General features: G+C 33.7%; 1 protein-coding gene across 1 annotated transcript in view; it reads left to right on the forward strand.

The window, feature by feature from the left end:
- LOC106462671 overlaps positions 1-19,463 on the forward strand; it is a 285,178-nt gene that overhangs the window by 167,898 nt on the left and 97,817 nt on the right. Inside the window, exon 4 of the mRNA XM_022389990.1 lies at positions 12,422-12,457. Within this exon, the coding sequence (XP_022245698.1) occupies positions 12,422-12,457 (36 nt within the window). The remainder of the gene's footprint in view (positions 1-12,421; positions 12,458-19,463) is intronic.

The raw sequence follows: 19,463 nt of genomic DNA on the forward strand, positions 1-19,463 counted from the left end.
GGTATGATGAAGCTCCCAGGATAATGGAGTAGCTGCATCTTATTACTAATATCATATCAGGCTGGTATGATGAAGCTCCCAGAATAATGGAGTAGCTGCATCTTATTACTAATATCATATCAGGTTGGTATGATAAAGCTCCAAGGATAATGGAGTAGCTGCATCTTATTACTAATATCATATCAGTTTGGTATGATAAAGCTCCCAGTATAATGGAGTAGCTGCATGTTATTACTAATATCATATCAGGCTGGTATGATAAAGCTCCAAGGATAATGGAGTAGCTGCATCTTATTACTTAATGGTAACTATGTTCTAGAAAAAGCTGTATAAATAATTGTACCATCGTTAGATCCACTGTTATCATCGGAGTAGCAATATCACTAGATTTCTGTTTTCTTCAATATTCTTGTTGAAAGTTTTACAGTTTCTGTAAACCTTCGACTCTCTTTCACTTTGTATATAATACTATCAACAGATTACAACTCCTTATCGGCTATAGCGCTAAATAACTCGTGTGATTCGCAGCACAAGCGAAAGTGACAGTCTCAGTTGATACGTGTAACTTGATCGGAAGTAGCAGTCTCACTTGATTCGCGGCTCTAGCGGAAGTGTTGGTCTCAGTTAAATCCCAGCTTTTTAGCGGAAGTAGTTGCCTCAGTTGATTCGCAGCTTTAGTGGAAGTGTTGGTCTCAGTTCAATCCCAGTTTTTAGCTGAAGTAGCAGTGTCACTTGATTCGCGGCTCTAGCGGAAGTGTTGGTCTCAGTTAAATCCCAGCTTTTTAGCGGAAGTAGTTGCCTCAGTTGATTCGCAGCTTTAGTGGAAGTGTTGGTCTCAGTTCAATCCCAGTTTTTTAGCTGAAGTAGCAGTGTCACTTGATTCGCGGCTCTAGCGGAAGTGTTGGTCTCAGTTAAATCCCAGCTTTTTTAGAAACATCCGGTATGCTCACAAGTATTTTATTCGAATCACCAACCTTGTTTTGCTGAAAGAGAGAGAGAGAGAGAAAGAAGAGAAATAACAGCAAGTAATGCTGGTTTACGAGAAAATGAATATTTATAAAAAGTATAATATGATTTAAAAAACTCTCTATATCTTATCCCAATTTCCATGAATTAAACTTGTGATTTTTTTTAATGTGTCTCTGGTAAACTTTAATTCCCTTAGAGCAATTAGTTTTAAATATTTAATTGTTTATGGTATTTTCTTTATAATCACCTCGTACGTATTATTATAATATTCAACCAATAAATTGTTTACGATTGAATATGGTGAAGAAATATTTCGTCAAAACGACAGGTTACCCCCTTCTGGGCATAGTTGAAATAAAAATTATCTCAATCGTACATTTTCAGTCTTAAAATAATGTTATGCCTCGAAATATATGTTTCTTTTATTATTAATTTATTATAGCTAAATGTTAACCTAAATATTTTAATAACGGTTTGCTTACATTCTGTGGCAACTGGATACAGTAGGGCGACGTAGCGGATAGCCTAGGCAACAGGTGATCGGCTGAAAATACAAGAGTGTTGAGTGCCACTCAAAGTATTTATTAGCTTATTTTAGCTCGTTGTAGGTTTTTTTTTTATCATTATTATTTTAGTATATCCTTAGTGTATGTCACTAAATATGGAACGTAGTTCGGAAATAATATTTCATTAACACTCCCAGTATCTCAACATTGCTGTCATTAAGGGTAAAATTCAAACAATTTAAAGTAATTACTTTTAAGCAATTTTTAGTTTTGCTTAGTCTACATTGTTACAGTTTGTACAAGCCTATACTTTTGCCATTCAAAAGATTTCTACAAGATAACATATATATAAAAAAATATATAGAGAGAAATAAATCGTTGCTATTTTTCCACAACAAGCCATATTTGGACCAAGTTAGTATATAACAACTTATAGAAATCCAATAAGTTCGTTTTCTTATGTGTACTACTATTTTTGTAGCAGAATAAATGAATAAAACAACTAAAAATAAACAAAAGTTGAAAATCAGGAAAATTAAGCCTCAAATGTTTCAACAACCATGTTTAGTTTTATATCATACACTAGCTGGAGTACCCGTCCCCTGGACGGAACTTATATAAATTCATTATTAATGAAAGGTTAACTTAGGACATGAAAAGTTGCTTCCCATACATGCAAAGTTGCGGTTTCACATTTTGTGTTTTGCAGTTTTTTATAATTACATATAACACCCCATGGACCCAATGAACTTCCATACCAGATTTGGTGAATATCCATCTACAGGGGCCGAAGTAATGGTGAAAAACACAAAAACGCTCATAAAAACCGCCAAACGCAAAATTTGTATGTACCCCGCATGATCCTAATTGAAAATCCATCCATACCCTACGAAGTAGTTACATGGACATACAACAGACAGTACTATTATATTTATATAGATAAAGTGTTTTCTTAACAAAAACTTGTGTTCATTCTTAATTATGCATAAACATTCTTTAGGAATTTCCTATTACTGTGATTTATTAGCTTAACTATTGGTTTTAAGTGCACCTTAGGGAACTAGAACTGAACGGTCGGCCTGAAGCACTTACGCAAATAACATTTTGACACTCTCTGAATCAGTGTCATCTCATTTATCCTTTTGGGGGATTGTCTTTAACACTATTGCTGAGTGAGTGGTAAAGGTTGTCAGGATTTCCATCTGTTAGTTGCAAACATTTATGAAGTTCTTATCTTTAAAGAGGGGTCAGTTTTTCTCTGCTACTTGTACGTTTCAGTTCAAATTTTTGTAGTTTCCATTCTGATCTTAAAATAAATTTAATAACTATTTTGATTTTTTTACAAACATGAAATCATTTTTTGAGTTTCACAAGTATAGCGTCTTTCATGATGTGATAAGACAAGGATTGTAATGTATTTATTTCTTCGAACTTGATGACAAAATTTTTGTCTTTAACATAACATCTCTTGTTTACAAAAGTAGTATCATTAGCATTGGGGGAGAAGAGAGATTTAAAAACATACCAAAAGCTGGTTTTATAAATTACTTTGCCCCCCAGTAGCACTACGGCATGGTTGCGGACTTACAACCCTAGAAATCGGGTTTCGATACCCGTGGTGAGCAGAGCACAGATAGCCCATTGTGTAGCTTTGTGCTTAATTATAAACAAACAAATTAAGTTTCTGAAGATTCATTTTTCAAATATTGCCGTTATGCCTAACCTCAGTTTAATGTATTTAGAAATTCATCGCTTGATTTAAAGAGACAAACTTTTGTAACCAAATCTTAACTTTTAAGATGCTATTAGATTTATTTTAAAATTGATGAAAGAAAAATAAAAGTTGCATATTAAATTACCATAGCAGAGGTTCAATTGAATTAACCTTCAAGTAACTTGTAATATCTGAAAGCGTAGTATTTGATCATAATAGTCAGAAAACCTAATTTAAAGGAGTAAATGAACTTCGTTTAAAATAATTTATTGTTGCAACTTTTGCTAATTATAAATTAAATTAACATACAAGTGGGTCAGTGGTATGTTTAAGGATTTACAACGCTACAATCCGAGGTTTAATTCCCCCACTTCGTGAACAGCACACAGATTGCCCATTATGTAGCTTTACTACAGTTAGTTTGTTAGCAGTAGTGTTTTACTACACAAGTGTTAAGTAGCTAAAGTTGTGTTTCCTGCCAGATTATTAGTTAGTTTGTCAGCAGTAGTGTTTTACTACACAAGTGTTAATTAAGGTTAAGTAGCCAACAGTTGTGTTCCCTGCTGGATTACTACAGTTAGTTTGTTAGCAGTAGTGTTTTACTACCCAAGTTTTAATTAAGGTTAAATAACCTACAGTTGTGTTTCCTACTGGATTACTACAGTTAGTTTGTTAGCAGAGGTGTTTTGCTACACAAGTGTTAAGGTTAAGTAGCTAAAAGTTGTGTTTTCTGCTGGATTATTAAGGTTAATGTTAACGTTAGTTTTGTTTGTTTTTTTCACTAGAAGTGTCATTATTATTTTTTATGTGTTTGTATCAATAAGTTCAAGCAGAAATATTAATCTTATCTTATTAACAATACTGTTTCCCAGTGGGAAATTTATCTTTATATTTATTTCGTTTACACTAATATTTTCCATCAGGAGTTTTCTAGTTAGCTTATAAACAGAAGTATTATCCAGCGTGTGTTTTATGGTTAATTTGCTAAGTATTAAAATTATTAGAAGGGGTGTTTTACAGCCGAAATATTCATATTAGCTTGGTAATGTTTTATTTGAGGAGGGTAAAATAATTAAATTCTAGAAACCAATTAACAATTTCAGGCTAATTTCACTCGGTCATACAATGTCATAAACGTACTCTTAAATTGTTATTTTTTTAATTATCTAACGTATATTTTTAAAGTGTGACCCATCGCTTCCACACGTGTTGTTGAGGCCTAATAGCAAGCACGTGAATTTCATGAACTAGATATCTGACAAATATTGTGGTGGTCAAATAGCGTATATCCTGTACATCCCCCTGCTGACAAAACCCACAGTGTAGCACGTGTTTCACCCCAAAGCAGCTGGCTGTAGAACTTTCATCCGTGACTGCATCTTTCTCCTTGTTGTGAAAGATCTTTGTGCTGTAATCTTTTTTTTTTTTTCTTTCAAATTTAAAATTTTATTAAGTATCACTCGTATTCCGGCTTGGAAATAATACTTGCCACACTTGTTTTTAAAAGTTTCTAAAGCAAGCTAAATGATAAGATACCGTCATTAAGTTTAGTTATAACTTACTCTTATTGTGTGTTTTGGTATCCAATTTCATCAAACAGTGGGATTACACTGTTAGTAGTGTACTCGATGATTTGACTCACTTGTTTTCAAGATTTATTAAACAGGCTGGATAATATGATACTGTCAAGTTACACTACAAACTTAAAAGTATGACACTCTGATTAAAAAATAAAGGGTGAAGAAGTAGTGAGAATCCTTAAGTAACAAGAGGTACGAAAGATTTAGCATGAGTTAATTTGAAAAGTGTATGAGATAGGTAAATGACTCGACATATTCAACAAAAACACTAAAATATGTGTTGTAAAAAAAGAACAAATATTGAACAGAAGTAAAATAAATGGTTACAAAGAATTAGGAACGGGATTTAAAAGAGCTGAATAAAGCTGACGTTAAAATAAAAGGGAACTGAACTTAAGTAGATAATAGAAAGTAAACTTGAAAACGAACACGCTAGTTGGCTGATGTCAGTAAACAAAAATGATAATTTCATAACTCTCTTTAAGAACTAACCAACAACAAGCATAGCCACAACATAAATTTTAAGATGTCAGTAACTTAATCAATAATATTCAGGAGAGTTGGAAATTAAATTAACTTTCCACTCATTGTACAAGAAGTATCACCTCAAAAAAATGTGAACCACCCTGTACAGCTAGGATTGATATAAACCATTAAACCTACAACCCTAGTGTTAATTTCCAAACGTTCATAAGATTCCCTGGTTCCCAGTAACAATTTTAAAACTTTTATGCTCTCAAACTTGAATAAATATACAGGAAGACAGAATTATGGTAGACATCTACCACAGTTTCTTCATCCTTTATTATATGCTTATCCCCGAGCCAGGATACCTTTAAAATGACCACATTAAATTTAAAAGCGTGTCTGCTATAAACACTTGAAACCTCAATCCTTATAACAAATAACATTACAGAAATACTAAAACTCACCAGATTCAACAAGCCATCACACTAGATTGCACGTAACAAGAACACTCCATATAACCGGCACTTCACAGTTACCATGGGCCAACACGAAACAAAATAATATTTCATGAAATTCTGAAATACAAACAGCACAATATCAATGAAAATCAAAATCACTCTACTAAATAACGTCAAATCTTTATGGTGAAATAGTGTTACAATTAAGGATCAAATCATAATATGTCATACTTGAACTAATGTACCATTTTATGTAACAGAACTAAAAATGTTACTGTACCATACGATACAGAACTTAAAATGTTACTGTACCATACGATACAGATCTGAAAGTGTCACAATATAAAGCTAAATTTCCAAGTTTCAATACAGTACGATATTCAGAATTACTACATAATTCAAGTTATAATACAATATACATACATTGCAATGAATCTAATTATTACAGGTGAATACAATATAAAAATAATGATACCACTTAATACATTTCAAAGCCCTTTTACAAAAACATACAATCCATATAATCAATAGCTATATATATATATATATATACTAGATGTACTTCCTGAAAATGTTCTGTTTCAAGAGTAAATAAAACCAAGATTAAGAGTAACAAATACTTTTATTTCTTGCTTTTGAAGTTCATATGTTATGCTGTATTGTAGACTACAGAGTGCATAATTGTTCTCGTAATTCATGGTATGCGCACGTTTTACTGACATCACGACAGTTAAAATTGCAACGTTTAAGCATTCTTTCTCGGACGTCATTTTAGTGTCTACTGACTGAATGACAGACAACACACTACTGTAAAGTGGTGTGAGTGGCTAAAATAGGTGACCCCTCCAGGCGGCCGTTGGCCGTTTTTCGGGGAAATAATACCTACGTGTCTGTCTTCACATTCTGTGCCTCTTTAACGGTTAATCGTATAAATCAAATTATGTACAAAATGCTTCTTTTCAAGAGTAAATTACAGTAAAATTATTCACGTTTTGCAATTCCTAAAATTTCATATCGATATTAACATCGATCCGTCAGTCTTCGTATGTACTAAACGGTTAGTCTGAGGAAACGTATTAAAAACAGAAGTATTTCTTTTTGTGAAGGAATTTCACGAAAAAAACAAAAACAAAAAAAACGGGATTTACTCCTTTGACTGATTGAGAGAAATATTCTGAAGATAGGAGCATGAACGGAAAAGACGCATAAAGAGAGAAACGTGTTTGAGTATATATTTGGTGTTCCCCGGTTTATATATATATATATATTTTCTTTCGTGTCGGTATTAGATACATGCATGATTTCTTGTACCAGGTCGAATAAATTGATTTGAATTTAACTAAATATTCCCCCCTTTGACACTTCTTATAGAAATGACAAGTGTCGAAAAGTGCTCACTTCGGTAGCGGTCTTTTCTTGCGCTCATAAAATTACAAGGAAGGGTGGCATCCAGCGGGAAGAATCCCCGCGGCTACTTAGCGAATCTGAGCGCTCTATTGTATTGGATGCACCCATTGGATCGAAACCCAAACATTTTGTACAACAATGCATTGCAGTCAGCCTCCTTTGCTTAAAAACAAACACAGTGCAATTTTCCCTATTGAAATAACACATGGAATGACAAAAGATGGTTGTAAACGGCCCACCAGACAATCGTATTGTATATATGCTATGATCCATCCAAAGCATTGGATTGACTGCACATTTTATATTTATTCATCACCATCTTTAGAAAAATTACCGTTGAATTGTTTTAAAGGGCATCTACTAGAAGTAATATAATGCAAAACAGTGAAGCAGATTACGAACTTACCTATACAAAACACAACTTATCTGACAGTTACATACATAAGAGCAAAGTGAAAAAATTCAGTAACAAAATAAACTAGTCCAATGATAGCAAAACGAACTTTAAAGAAACTCACACAATAAAAGAAAAGAAACAAAATTCTGAACAGAAACTCATACGTAGAACAAGATAAGTGTACAATAACATATAACTTAAACGTGTCAAGCTGTACTATACCATATTTTAACTTTTACATCTGAATCAAGAAAAATAACGAAATCAATGCAAACTGATCTTTGGAACTTGATTCTTAAGCACAGAAATGAAAAGAAACCGAGGATTTTCAGGGAACTCAAAAATAAGTAGCGGTATATTTCAAGTCACGTGCAGTACAAAACGGAAACCACAGCAAAAACAAGTTACGTTCGAGCTATATCACACAGAGTAACTAACCTCCAAATCACACTTAATACGAGTAACATATAATCCTTACAGCAAATTTATACGAACATTAATGTCATTATATAACGCTCTTAAAATTAACCACATAAAGCAAATGTGAGTATCAGTTAATGATTTATGTATTTAAATCTCAGTAAGCATAAAAACAACACAGAATAAAACGTCACGCCTCACTTACACATATCATTAACAAAAATAACTAGAAACCACAATTTGTAGAGATTAAAATAAAATAGTAATGAAATTACACTATTCATACATTCTGTAAGCAACTAGTTGAATGCTCAATTCTTATGTACCACACTGCATAATAATGCCTCTAATTACACTATTCATACCTTCTGTAAGCAACTAGTTGAATACTCAATTCTTATGTACCACACTGCATGATAATATCTCTAATTACACTATTCATACATTCTGTAAGCAACTAGTTGAATGCTCAATTCTTATGTACCACACTGCATAATAATGCCTCTAATTACACTATTCATACCTTCTGTAAGCAACTAGTTGAATACTCAATTCTTATGTACCACACTGCATAATAATGTCTCTAATTACAATATTCATACATTCTGTAAGCAACTAGTTGAATGCTCAATTCTTATGTACCACACTGCATAATAATGCCTCTAATTACACTATTCATACCTTCTGTAAGCAACTAGTTGAATACTCAATTCTTATGTACCACACTGCATAATAATGTCTCTAATTAAAGAAAAAGTACACGAAGATACATATAAATTAAACAAAACAAAAAATCACTTGAAAATGTTTACATATTTATATGTTACTCCATCGATTTCTTTAGCTGAAATGCTCCTGATCAAGTGTTGAGCCCTTTGAAGAACATTCTTGGTCCAAGCCATTTCTTCTTTGGTTAAATGAAGTTCGTCATTTGTCCTGCATTTATCTTCTGTATATTCATCTGTTTTCTTCACAAAATAGATGAGTCCAGTGGGTAGTTTGAGCACGACAATGTATTTGCTAACGTACAAGTGTCAAAAAATCTAAATCTGGTGGCAATCAGATTGATGGTGATATGGCTACTGTTCTTGCTACTTCACTGATGATAATTTGTTAAAATAATTCTCGTCAGTGTGATGGTTATGATGTTTAGGAGAGTGGTAGAAGACCCAATGCAGCTCATGCGGGAACTGCTGTTCTCGAAACATTTTAAGTTCTGTTTCTTGCTTCGCAACTGAGGTATATAATGTTTTTTAATGTATTTTTGGTCCTGTATGACTTATTCGTTCAGCAGATCATCTTGTCAGTGGTTCAGTTGAATAAAGACTTTTGTAGATGTTCGATGCGATATTGATTTTTGTTTGTTTGTTTTGAAATATGTGTGCCTCGCCTTTTTGTAGTTTCACTAAATAATACACCATTTGTTTGAACATTGCTGAGAACTATTTGTCTCCTTCTGGCTGCCGTAATGGCATCATTTCATATCGCAATTTCTTTAACGCAGACACTGGCATTTCGGCTTTAACTTCCATAACATTGGGAGCTTGAGGCTTTGGAGCGTCATCGACGAGAAATAAAATTTAGGTCAACCTTGCGTCTAAAACTAAGATATCCTCATTCTCTTGAGCAATAATTTTCTGGCACAACAACGATAATGCAAGTTTAGAAGTGAAATGGTTAGTACTCAGATGCACCGTCCGTTAAAAATCAAAGCAAAGTTTAGAGTCAGCATTGGTCAACTGTACTTGTGATAGATCAAGAAAACAGGTATCAGCATAAGGTGTAAGCCAATGACACCATTACACTAGTGTTCTAAATAACCTAAGAGAGCGTTCAAATAGTAATGTAAAATGTAATTCTTTTCACACACTAGAAAAACTCTTGATAAGTGCTAAAAAAGGGGGAACCATTCTCATTTGTGAATAAACTAATGTTTTCAATTCTCGGAGACACTTGAATCATAAATGAGTCTCTGCTAAGACATTTTCATCTTTTATTTCATTGAGGGCAGGCTACAACTTTGTTCATGTCCAGTGTGAACTTCAATATGCAAATATATACTGAATCGGTTCTGTTGAGCGATAGACAGTTGGTGACATCACATATAGTTGATACTTCTTTCTAACGATCAAATATATTTTTAGCCTTACATACAGCAACAAGATGTCGGTAAAACATGGCACAAAAAACTGAAATGGCCTGTACAGACTCATTCTTCCATCTCATTGTTACATTATGGTTAATACTACTGCTAATAAATATTCATTAATATTCACCTGTTTCTTTCAAACATAAAAGAACAGAACAACTGCCTTCACCAAAATCGTATTTCCTGATGCTAGCTGTTTTTCATCAGTGCAGTATTGTACACCATCACAAGGTGAATATTGCATTTACGATATTAGAATACTCCAAACCCCCATAATACCTTGTACTATATATCTTGCTGTATTGTAAGTCACAAATAATCTTGGCAGGTAACATATTTATTTATACTGTCACTTATAATGAATAATATACTTGAATACTAACACAGTTGTGAACAAAATTAAAACACTGTCGTGGTTGACTTCGAACATCATACATCATATTTGACCATGCAACCTTCCACGAAGTGTAAAACATAATACTATCAACAATGTAGAAAATATACACATTTGGCAAAATCAAATTCTTTTTCCAGTTTGTGAGTATTCTCTCTCTGCTGAAGGTTGTAAGTATTCTGCCTTATATGAATTTATATTCTTTTCTAGTCAGTCTCCATTGACAAGAATGAAATCCATACTCACTGGCAAGAGATGTAACTTAGATTTATATGAAGCAAAGCCCTGATGGCTCCTGCATTCCCTCGTGCACTGCCATAGTACATGTTATATGGTGTTTAATATTGATTGTGCTACATGTAGTACTGTACCTTCTAGCTTTCTTGTTTCTGCTAGACACTCATGCGAAAGAAAGTCTGTCGGTTTCTGTTCTGAAAGCACACATGATACGACAGTCTTCAGCACCCAGCTGTAGCAACTGTCCCGTTTCTTTCCTTCGTAGCACAGGCTGTTACCATTCTCTGGTAGGGTCCAATATGGACAGGAAACTATTATATCTGTTTTAATACATGGTAACCATCCTATCTGAGCATCAGTACCTACAACTGAGAAATTCTCGTCTATTCCGAGCCTTTTTAGGTGCTTATGCCTTTGGAAGCTGTATTGGTGATGGATCATCTGCCGAATGGCTGCAGGATTTTTATGCTTCTGCAAGTTATTTGAAATTACCGCTTAAAATCTTGTTGCAACCGACATTGCTTCCGTAAGGGTCAAAATATGTCTTACTCCAATGTGATGCCACATAGAATCCCTTGGCAGAACTCCTGTTGAACCTTCTTACCCGCGAGAATATCCTTGGAGTCGTCACAACCATTCTGAGATACGCTTTGCAGTGAAAATAGCACAGCTCATCAGCATAACCTGCCTAAAACTTATTGAGTTTGTATCATGCAGCTCTAAACTTCACCTCAGAGTATTTTCACGACACGCGTGTTTCAAGTGTCGGGTTACGTTAACTGGTTAGTACTTATTTAGTTTGAATGATTTTCTACTGGCCAACTTATACTGACTGGACATTAATGTTGACTGAGTTGTCTCCAATTTTGTCATTGTTTCGAGGTAAGTCTTGCATTTTATCACAATATTCTTCTTCTTCTGGTAGCTTGTAGCTTCATTGACCAGGAAAATAATGTTTTTTTTTGTTGTTTTTTCTCTATCTCTCCCTTTATAGTAGTGTAACTAAAACCTAAGTAAACCAGAGAAGAACAATCAGCATGATATGGTTCTAGAATGTGGCTGCCTTTCTTTACATGTTATTGTGGTTTACATATGTGTAAAAATGTTTTCCTTGTTCAGGCTTAATTACAATAACATGTTCATTTGAAATTGCTATAGCCTTCTTTATTGGACAAGCACTTTAATAAACATAAAAGTCATAATTTCGTTTGTGTCTATGTAAATTAAGAAACTTTTTTTTTTAATGGTGGAGAAACGTGCAATGTTTTCTGGCTCTATCTAAAAGAAACATCTTAATTTTGTCGTGCTTATAATGACCTAAATGCATTACGAATTATTTTATTTCTTATTTTTGCTTTAAAACCTCCGTAGTTTACTTTTTTCATACTACATTCTTCCCTTTTTAAGTCACATCACATTAGAGAATGACATTATCTTAAACGTTCTATGTCATTGTATTTGTTAAATAGAATAACATCTACGTTTTCCGTCGCCATGATAATATTTGTGTCTCTGTGTGCGTGAGTGCAGTAAGCTGAGAAAAATAAAGTGTTTTTATATATCTGAACATTTATCGTTGAAGATACACTCTCTCAAATAAATGCATTAAAGATCTCAAGTTGTTTTGGTATTTGTATTAAGTCTCTTCTCCCAAGTTTTAATGATACTTGTGATTTAAGGTGAGGGCTACATTAACTGTTGTTTTTATTTTCATCATTTCAGGCCACCAGCGATCTCAGTCCGAGGACCGGATGTATGGTATGTCTGAATCTTGTATTTTATGCAGCGTACAGGAAACAAAAAAAAATTATTAATTCAATGATCTAGCTTTCAACGTGTTCTAAAGAAAACTTATAATTCTCACTCATCACTAACATGAAAATTTACTTTCGTTTACGGATGTATTTCACACGATGTCAGGGAATTCATCTTTCTATTGTTTCGTCAGACAGCTATTTTATTAAAGCAACGCCTGAACCTTATAGGTCACGGGAACTTTTAATGTTTGTCTCTTTCTAATCTAAAATGCCCCCCCCCCCCAGTGGCACAGCGGTATGTCTGCGGACTTACAACGCTAGAACCCGGGTTTTGATACTCGTGGCGGGCAGAGCACAGATAGCCCATTGTGTAGCTTTGTGCGTAATTCCAAACAAACAAACTAATCTAAAATGTATTCATGACATTCTATCTATTTTTCTTTTTATAACTCTAGGAAGGTACATAATGATAAAACCCAAACCTCATCAGTAAACCAGTAAAAAATACGCAATAAGATGTATTTGTAGGATATGTCACGTTTTTATAAGTTATATGATTTCTTGTTAACTTAAAAATCTCACATTTTGTGTCTTTACCCAGTACTTCATGTATTTATACATACTTTTATCGTAGGATAGTCTCACGTCACCAAACATATTGAAAACTTCATGGTTTATACTCAATGTGGTGATCTACGCGGATACAAACATAACAATGAGGAAGCTATGTGAAAGTTACACAGCATGTCAGAAATAGCTTCCAATTTATTAATGTACGGTTGATTTTACATGGTAAATTAGTGAACAACTGATGAGAACATGTGTTTGGCTTTACAATATGGGGGTTTATGGTCAAATTTTCCGATCAGTTTATAATTGTTTAGGTGATTTTATAATAACAAATAGGTAACTTTAATACTGAAAATCACCAAATAGTTTAAGATCATCTATACCTAACTTGACAGTAGAAATTTGCGAAACGTTTTTAGTATCTAATATGCACCTGACTTTGCTCTAGAAATCATCACAAAACAGTTTATAAATATTACGTAGTTTTACCCCAGAAATGAGCAAAATTTTTAAATATATACTTAACTTTACACTGTAAATTTGCGAACAATTTACGAACTGAACCTAACTTTACACTAGAAATTAACAAACAGTTTATAATTATTTTGGTGGCTATATGCCAGAAATTAGCAAAATATTTTATGAAAATTTGCGTGACTTTATACTAAAAAATTAGGGAACACTTTATAAAAATTTATTTGAGTTTTCTCTGGAAATTAGCGAATACTTTATAAATACTTACATGACTTTATACTAGAAATTAGTTAAGAGTTTATGAAAATTTACACGACTTTACATTAGAAATTAGAGAACACTTTATGAATATTTACGTGACTTCATACAAGAAATTAGCGAACAGTTTATGAAAAGTTACGTGACCTTATGCTAGAAATTAGAGAACAGTTGATGAGGAATGTGCGTGACAAGTAGTAAATATTTGCTCTAACTTTAGTTTTCGATATTCTGTTCATCAGAATTCGTTTTTTATAATTTCATACTAACACCGTCATAATTTGCTTTGTACTTCAAAATGCTTGCTCGTATAAGAATCTAATATTAAGATTAACAATTTGAGATTCAGTAACTTAGATGCTTCGAGTTTTTGTGTTTCCTGCAAGGTAGTGGTAAATGGTTTCTTATAGTGTCTGATAAATATGTATACCCGTACATACTGACTTGTTTTGGCCCTATTGTCGTAAAATGGTTGCCAATATTTATAGAATGAAGCGAGATTCTGTGAGCATCTAGTATGCAATATAGATCTTCTCGGTAAGATATGATTGACTCCAGATTTCATTCAAAAGTTCGATCTTTACCTCGAATGCTTATTCCAAGACATTTCCATGAAGCTGCTGAATAAAAACGTGGGAACGACATGAGACATCGAAAAAGGAAAATTAAAGATTGTACTGAATCGTGACAGAATCAATATGTTTGTTAATATGAATCTACTGTATTTGTTGCAACCCTGTGACGTAAACAGCAGTTTACTGTCAGAGATATACCAGTTGTTCCGTTTTTGCTCCTCCTTTCTTTTGTCGATATATTTTTCACTTTATTGACTGCTCAGTGCGGTCTTTCAATATGTCAATGTGTTATAGTTACGTATGTGTCGGTAGCTTATTCTATCTCTTTATCTCTCTACTGCTATATTTTTTTTTGTAACTTAATAGATGTGTGTAAGTGACTGTCTGTATTCGTATATGTTATCCATCTATATCTGTTCATAATTATATACATAAATTTATCTGTATCTATATAATTTTTATGAAGAGGGTAGAGTTTTGTGTGTCACAATTTGTATCACACATTAGATCAAGAGTAACCGGAGAAGGCCTCAACAAACCATCTTTTAATCACTTCCCTGCTCATTGAAGTCTGTCTCTTCACCGTCCTGGATACAGTTTCTTTTCTTTGCTTGTGAAATACGCCTCACTAAAGCAACCACTGATATTCTCTGTCACACCACTCCAACTATAAGACATTCTAAAAACTTTTGAGGAAAACCAAAGAAAAATATTAAAATATGTCAACCACACTACATTTGCTATATCCAGTGTCAACGAGGCCTTTCGTCCAATACCAATATTCAAATTGTAATAATAATAATCATTTTGAGTTAAGTCATTTACAAATCAGATTTTTAGAGTATGAATTAATAATACAGTATTTTTTTATTACTTTATTTGAATTAACTTTAATATCATTCAGAATAATTGATAAACCAGTAAGCTATTCTTTTTTGTTCCTAAAGTAGATCAAGCAACCACAGCGGGAGGGGGAGAAAACTACATAAGTAATTCTGAGAACTTATGAGTGAAAGCAAAAAATAATAATAAACGTACGATATGTCAACTACATAACATCTGCCATATCCAGTGCTGACGAGGCTTTTCAAACAATACCGTATGTGAAACTAAACCAGCTACTCTGAAATGCCCCCAGTGGCACAGCGGTATGTCTGCGGACTTACAACGCAAGAAATCGGGTTTTGATACTCGTGGTGGGCAGAGCACAGATAGCCCATTGTGTTGCTTTGTGCTTAACTTCAAACAAAAAAACAAAAATACTCTGAAACATTCCTGTTCAGTATAACCGATGCGTTCTTGTTCTGTTGATATTGTCTTTGGTTTGATTATTTATGTTTGACTTTGGGATCTTTAGTAGGTACTACATTATAAACATAAGAAACTGTGACTTATAGAACAAAAAATTATTTTTAAGAAGAGTGCAATCAATCTGTAACTGCATGAACAAAGCATTATGGAAATAGTTGTACAAACAAAAACTCACAATAATCACTGTTTTATTTATACAAAGCAGGAGCAAAGTTTTAGACAAGATCTTCACTGAACTGAAATATGCCGTTAATTCCAACTTTTAGTTTATGTCTGACGAGAGTTTCTTTATGTCGTAAACCCTTGCTGTTTTAGCTCTGGGAGTAATATTACATTCTTGAAACTAAACAAATTTCAACAGTTAAAATAGTGTTGTAAGCTATATTTTCAATGGTTTAACTTAGATGTTAGCTAGAGGGCGCATGACGTTATGATCGAACAGGTTATAAAAGTAGTCTAGGATACCTAAAAAGTTCAAAGTTTTACCTAAAGAATCCAGTAAATTCGGAGAGTATCGAGAGACGCTATTGGATTACACGTACGAGAGTCCGTGAAGCTTTGTATCATTTGTTTTTAGTCGGTCAGTTTAGTCCAATGAAGTATTTAAATTTTTAGTAAAGTATTTGGATCAGTGTTAGTTTTCGTTTATATTTAGTTACTCGATCGATTAGTCATTAAATTGTATAAGTAAATTTATTTTTACATTAGTGTAGTATCATTAGCAAGATGTTACCATTTAAACTGCATTTGTAAACTTCGAGTTTACAACAGTTCACAAATGAAAGCAGATTGTAGAAACATTAAAGAAGGAATAAAATAATGTGTTATCGTTAAACGGATTGGACTTGGCTTTGTTTCCACCGAATGATTTAAAAGAACCCGCCCAACTAAAGAACAATGTTACAACAATAGTTAATGACTTGCTACAGCTGTGGTATTTGTATTATTGAATTTCGCGTTCTCATTGACTTGTTTGAAGCCGGTATTGCTGGCATAGTCTCAAGGCAATGTTTTATTATTAGATTGAGTTAAAATTAAAAACCAAGCAGAATATTTTAATGAAATCATGTACTTACAAGTCTGTAGACTGTGTATATACTGGAAGCCAGAAAATTACCTTACTTTTGTTTTTTCATGCTCATTTTTATTTTCTATTTTTAAAATCAGGCTTCATTTGCTAATGTATTTCTGTTATATATATATATGTTCTTTAGCTGTAAGATAGCCAGATCCAAGCGTCAGCATTTTAATCACGTGCCATAATCTACAGACGTAACGAACCGAGTAAAATTGTCCTTAATATAAAACATTTATATCTTAACCTTTGGAGTTATCGTAGAACATTATTTGACTTTTGTTTTTAGTGAAATATCTTTTCAACGCATTTTTCTAAGGAATTGCTTTAATAGGCAATGATAATATGTCGAACATATTTATGTTTACCTCTTCGGTTTCGAGTTTTCGTTAGATCGTAGACACATTTATTTAAATGCGTCAAACCAATGTTTTTGTTCTCTCTAAAACAAAATTTTTGATTCTGTCAAAAACTGAAGACATTATATTTGATACTAACAATTTTCTACGGGTATTCTTGTTTTTGCACACGTTTAACAACATATAATGTGTTCAAACTTTGAGCAATAATTATTAAACTTAATATCTTTTTCAACAGTAGACAATTTTGGGGGTCGATCACATATATGAATAATAATTGAGATAGGAACTTAATAAGGAGGGAGGCAAGAATAATTATAATACACAGAGAAAACGTTTTGTTGGTTTGTTTTTTGAATTTCGCGCAAAGCTACACGAGGGCTATCTGCACTAGCCGTCCCTAATTTGGCAGTGTAAGACTAGAGGGAAGGCAGCTAGTCAGCACCACCCACCGCCAACTCTTGGGCTACTCTTTTACCAACGAATAGTGGGATTGACCGTCACATTATAACGCCCCCCACGGCTGAAAGGGCGAGCATGTTTGGTGTGACGGAGATTCGAACCCGCGACCCTCAGATTGCGAGTCGAGCACTTTAACCACCTGGCCATGCCAGGCAGTTTTGTAGGTAGTAGACGAGATATAAATTCAGTCTGAAGGAGTGTGCATTGTAAGTAAAACAACAGTGCAAATATTAATAACGAACAAAAAAATTGTTTGAAAATTCTGTACGATAAGAATGTACGTTCTTCCATTGCTTAACTCGAAGCAGAGCAGAGATATTACAACAACGAATTGATTTAATTTTACGTGATTTATTGTGCATCCACATGATTAAAGTGGTCTTATTTTCTAAATTTATAAAGTTTATCCATTTCGTTTCCTCTTGTGATGGAGCTTGATTTACCCCAGATGGAGCCGTGAGGCTAAGAAAGCTAATAATTTCCTGGAGCTATAACGCATTGTTCACCCGTCTAAAGTAATTGGTAGTTTAATATCGTGATCAGCTTTACAGTTGAAATATTTAAACTAAATGACAAGCTTCAGTATACAAAATCTGTATACTAAAATTCCTCGAGGAGAAGCATTCAAGAAATTTACTGAAAATATCATCATTGATTATAAACAAAGAATTACCACAATCTCTTCAAAGTAAGTGGCATTATTTAACCTACCATCAAAGTTGTGCCTTTAATTAAACGACACAACTTACTGTTCAACTGATGGGCGGAACTTTTTGTTGCTTGTTAGCCAATGTCTTCCTAATTCAACTAGAGATGAAGGTCTTCAATCCACCTATACATACTTCTTACTTTGGATAAGGTATGTCGATGGTGTTTTCTGAGTTTTTAAGTCTGAGCTTGAGAAACCGTTTGTTTTAAATCATATCAACAACAATCACCCAAACATTTACTTCATCAATAAAAATAAAGAAATTGTCTACGTTTTTATTCACATCATTAGGAAATCAACTGGAGTTGACACCTGTGTTTATAGGAAACTATCACACTCAAAACAATATGTAGACCGGAAATCCGCAAACCACACACAACAAAAACTTGGAAGCTTAAGATTTATAACTTATTTGTTTTTGAATTTCGCGCAAAGCTACACGAGGGCTATCTGCGCTAGCCGTCCCTGATTTAGCGGTGTAAGACTGGAGGGAAGGCAGCTAGTCATCACCGCCCACCCCCACGGCTAAAAGGGCGAGCATGTTTAGTGGGACGGGGATTCGAACCCGCGAGTCGAGCGCCCTAACCACCTGGCCAAATTTATAACTTAAATCGCATTTAACATATCTATATTCAACAACTTAAACAGTGAATTAAGGAAAATATCTGAAATTTTCATTCATAAAAATGGTTATTCAGAAGTTAAAAAAAAACAATTAGCGAAACCAAAACAAAGAAACAACGAAATATTTATTCTAATAAGAAACCACAAAATTTAATCACAACCACTATCCCCGTTATCAAACATATAAGCAACAACATTGCAAGAATATAGAAACGTTAAATCAAAAAGCTTTGTTTGTTTGTAATTAAGCACAAAGTTACACAATGGGCTATCTGTGCTCTGCCCACCACGGGTATCGAAAACCGGTTTCTAGCGTTGTAAGTCCGTAGACATACCGCTGTGCCACAGGGGGGAGGGGGGGGGCTAATCAAAAAGCATAACGCTAACATCAATTCGTTAACTGTACAAAAACCAACAATGAAAATAAAGAACATCTTTGGAAGAAATTATCCCCGAAACAAAAAAAACCCCAAAAGAATAGCATATTGTTACGTATCTGCTTGTTTGCTAATTTCCCGTAGAAACTCTTTCCGAGAAACTTCAGCGATTCAAGTCATTTCTTAATTAAAACTAGTTTATTCATTCTCGAT

Source organism: Limulus polyphemus, unplaced genomic scaffold, assembly GCF_000517525.1.
Source record: "Limulus polyphemus unplaced genomic scaffold, Limulus_polyphemus-2.1.2 Scaffold1221, whole genome shotgun sequence".
Classification (NCBI taxonomy): domain Eukaryota; kingdom Metazoa; phylum Arthropoda; class Merostomata; order Xiphosura; family Limulidae; genus Limulus; species Limulus polyphemus.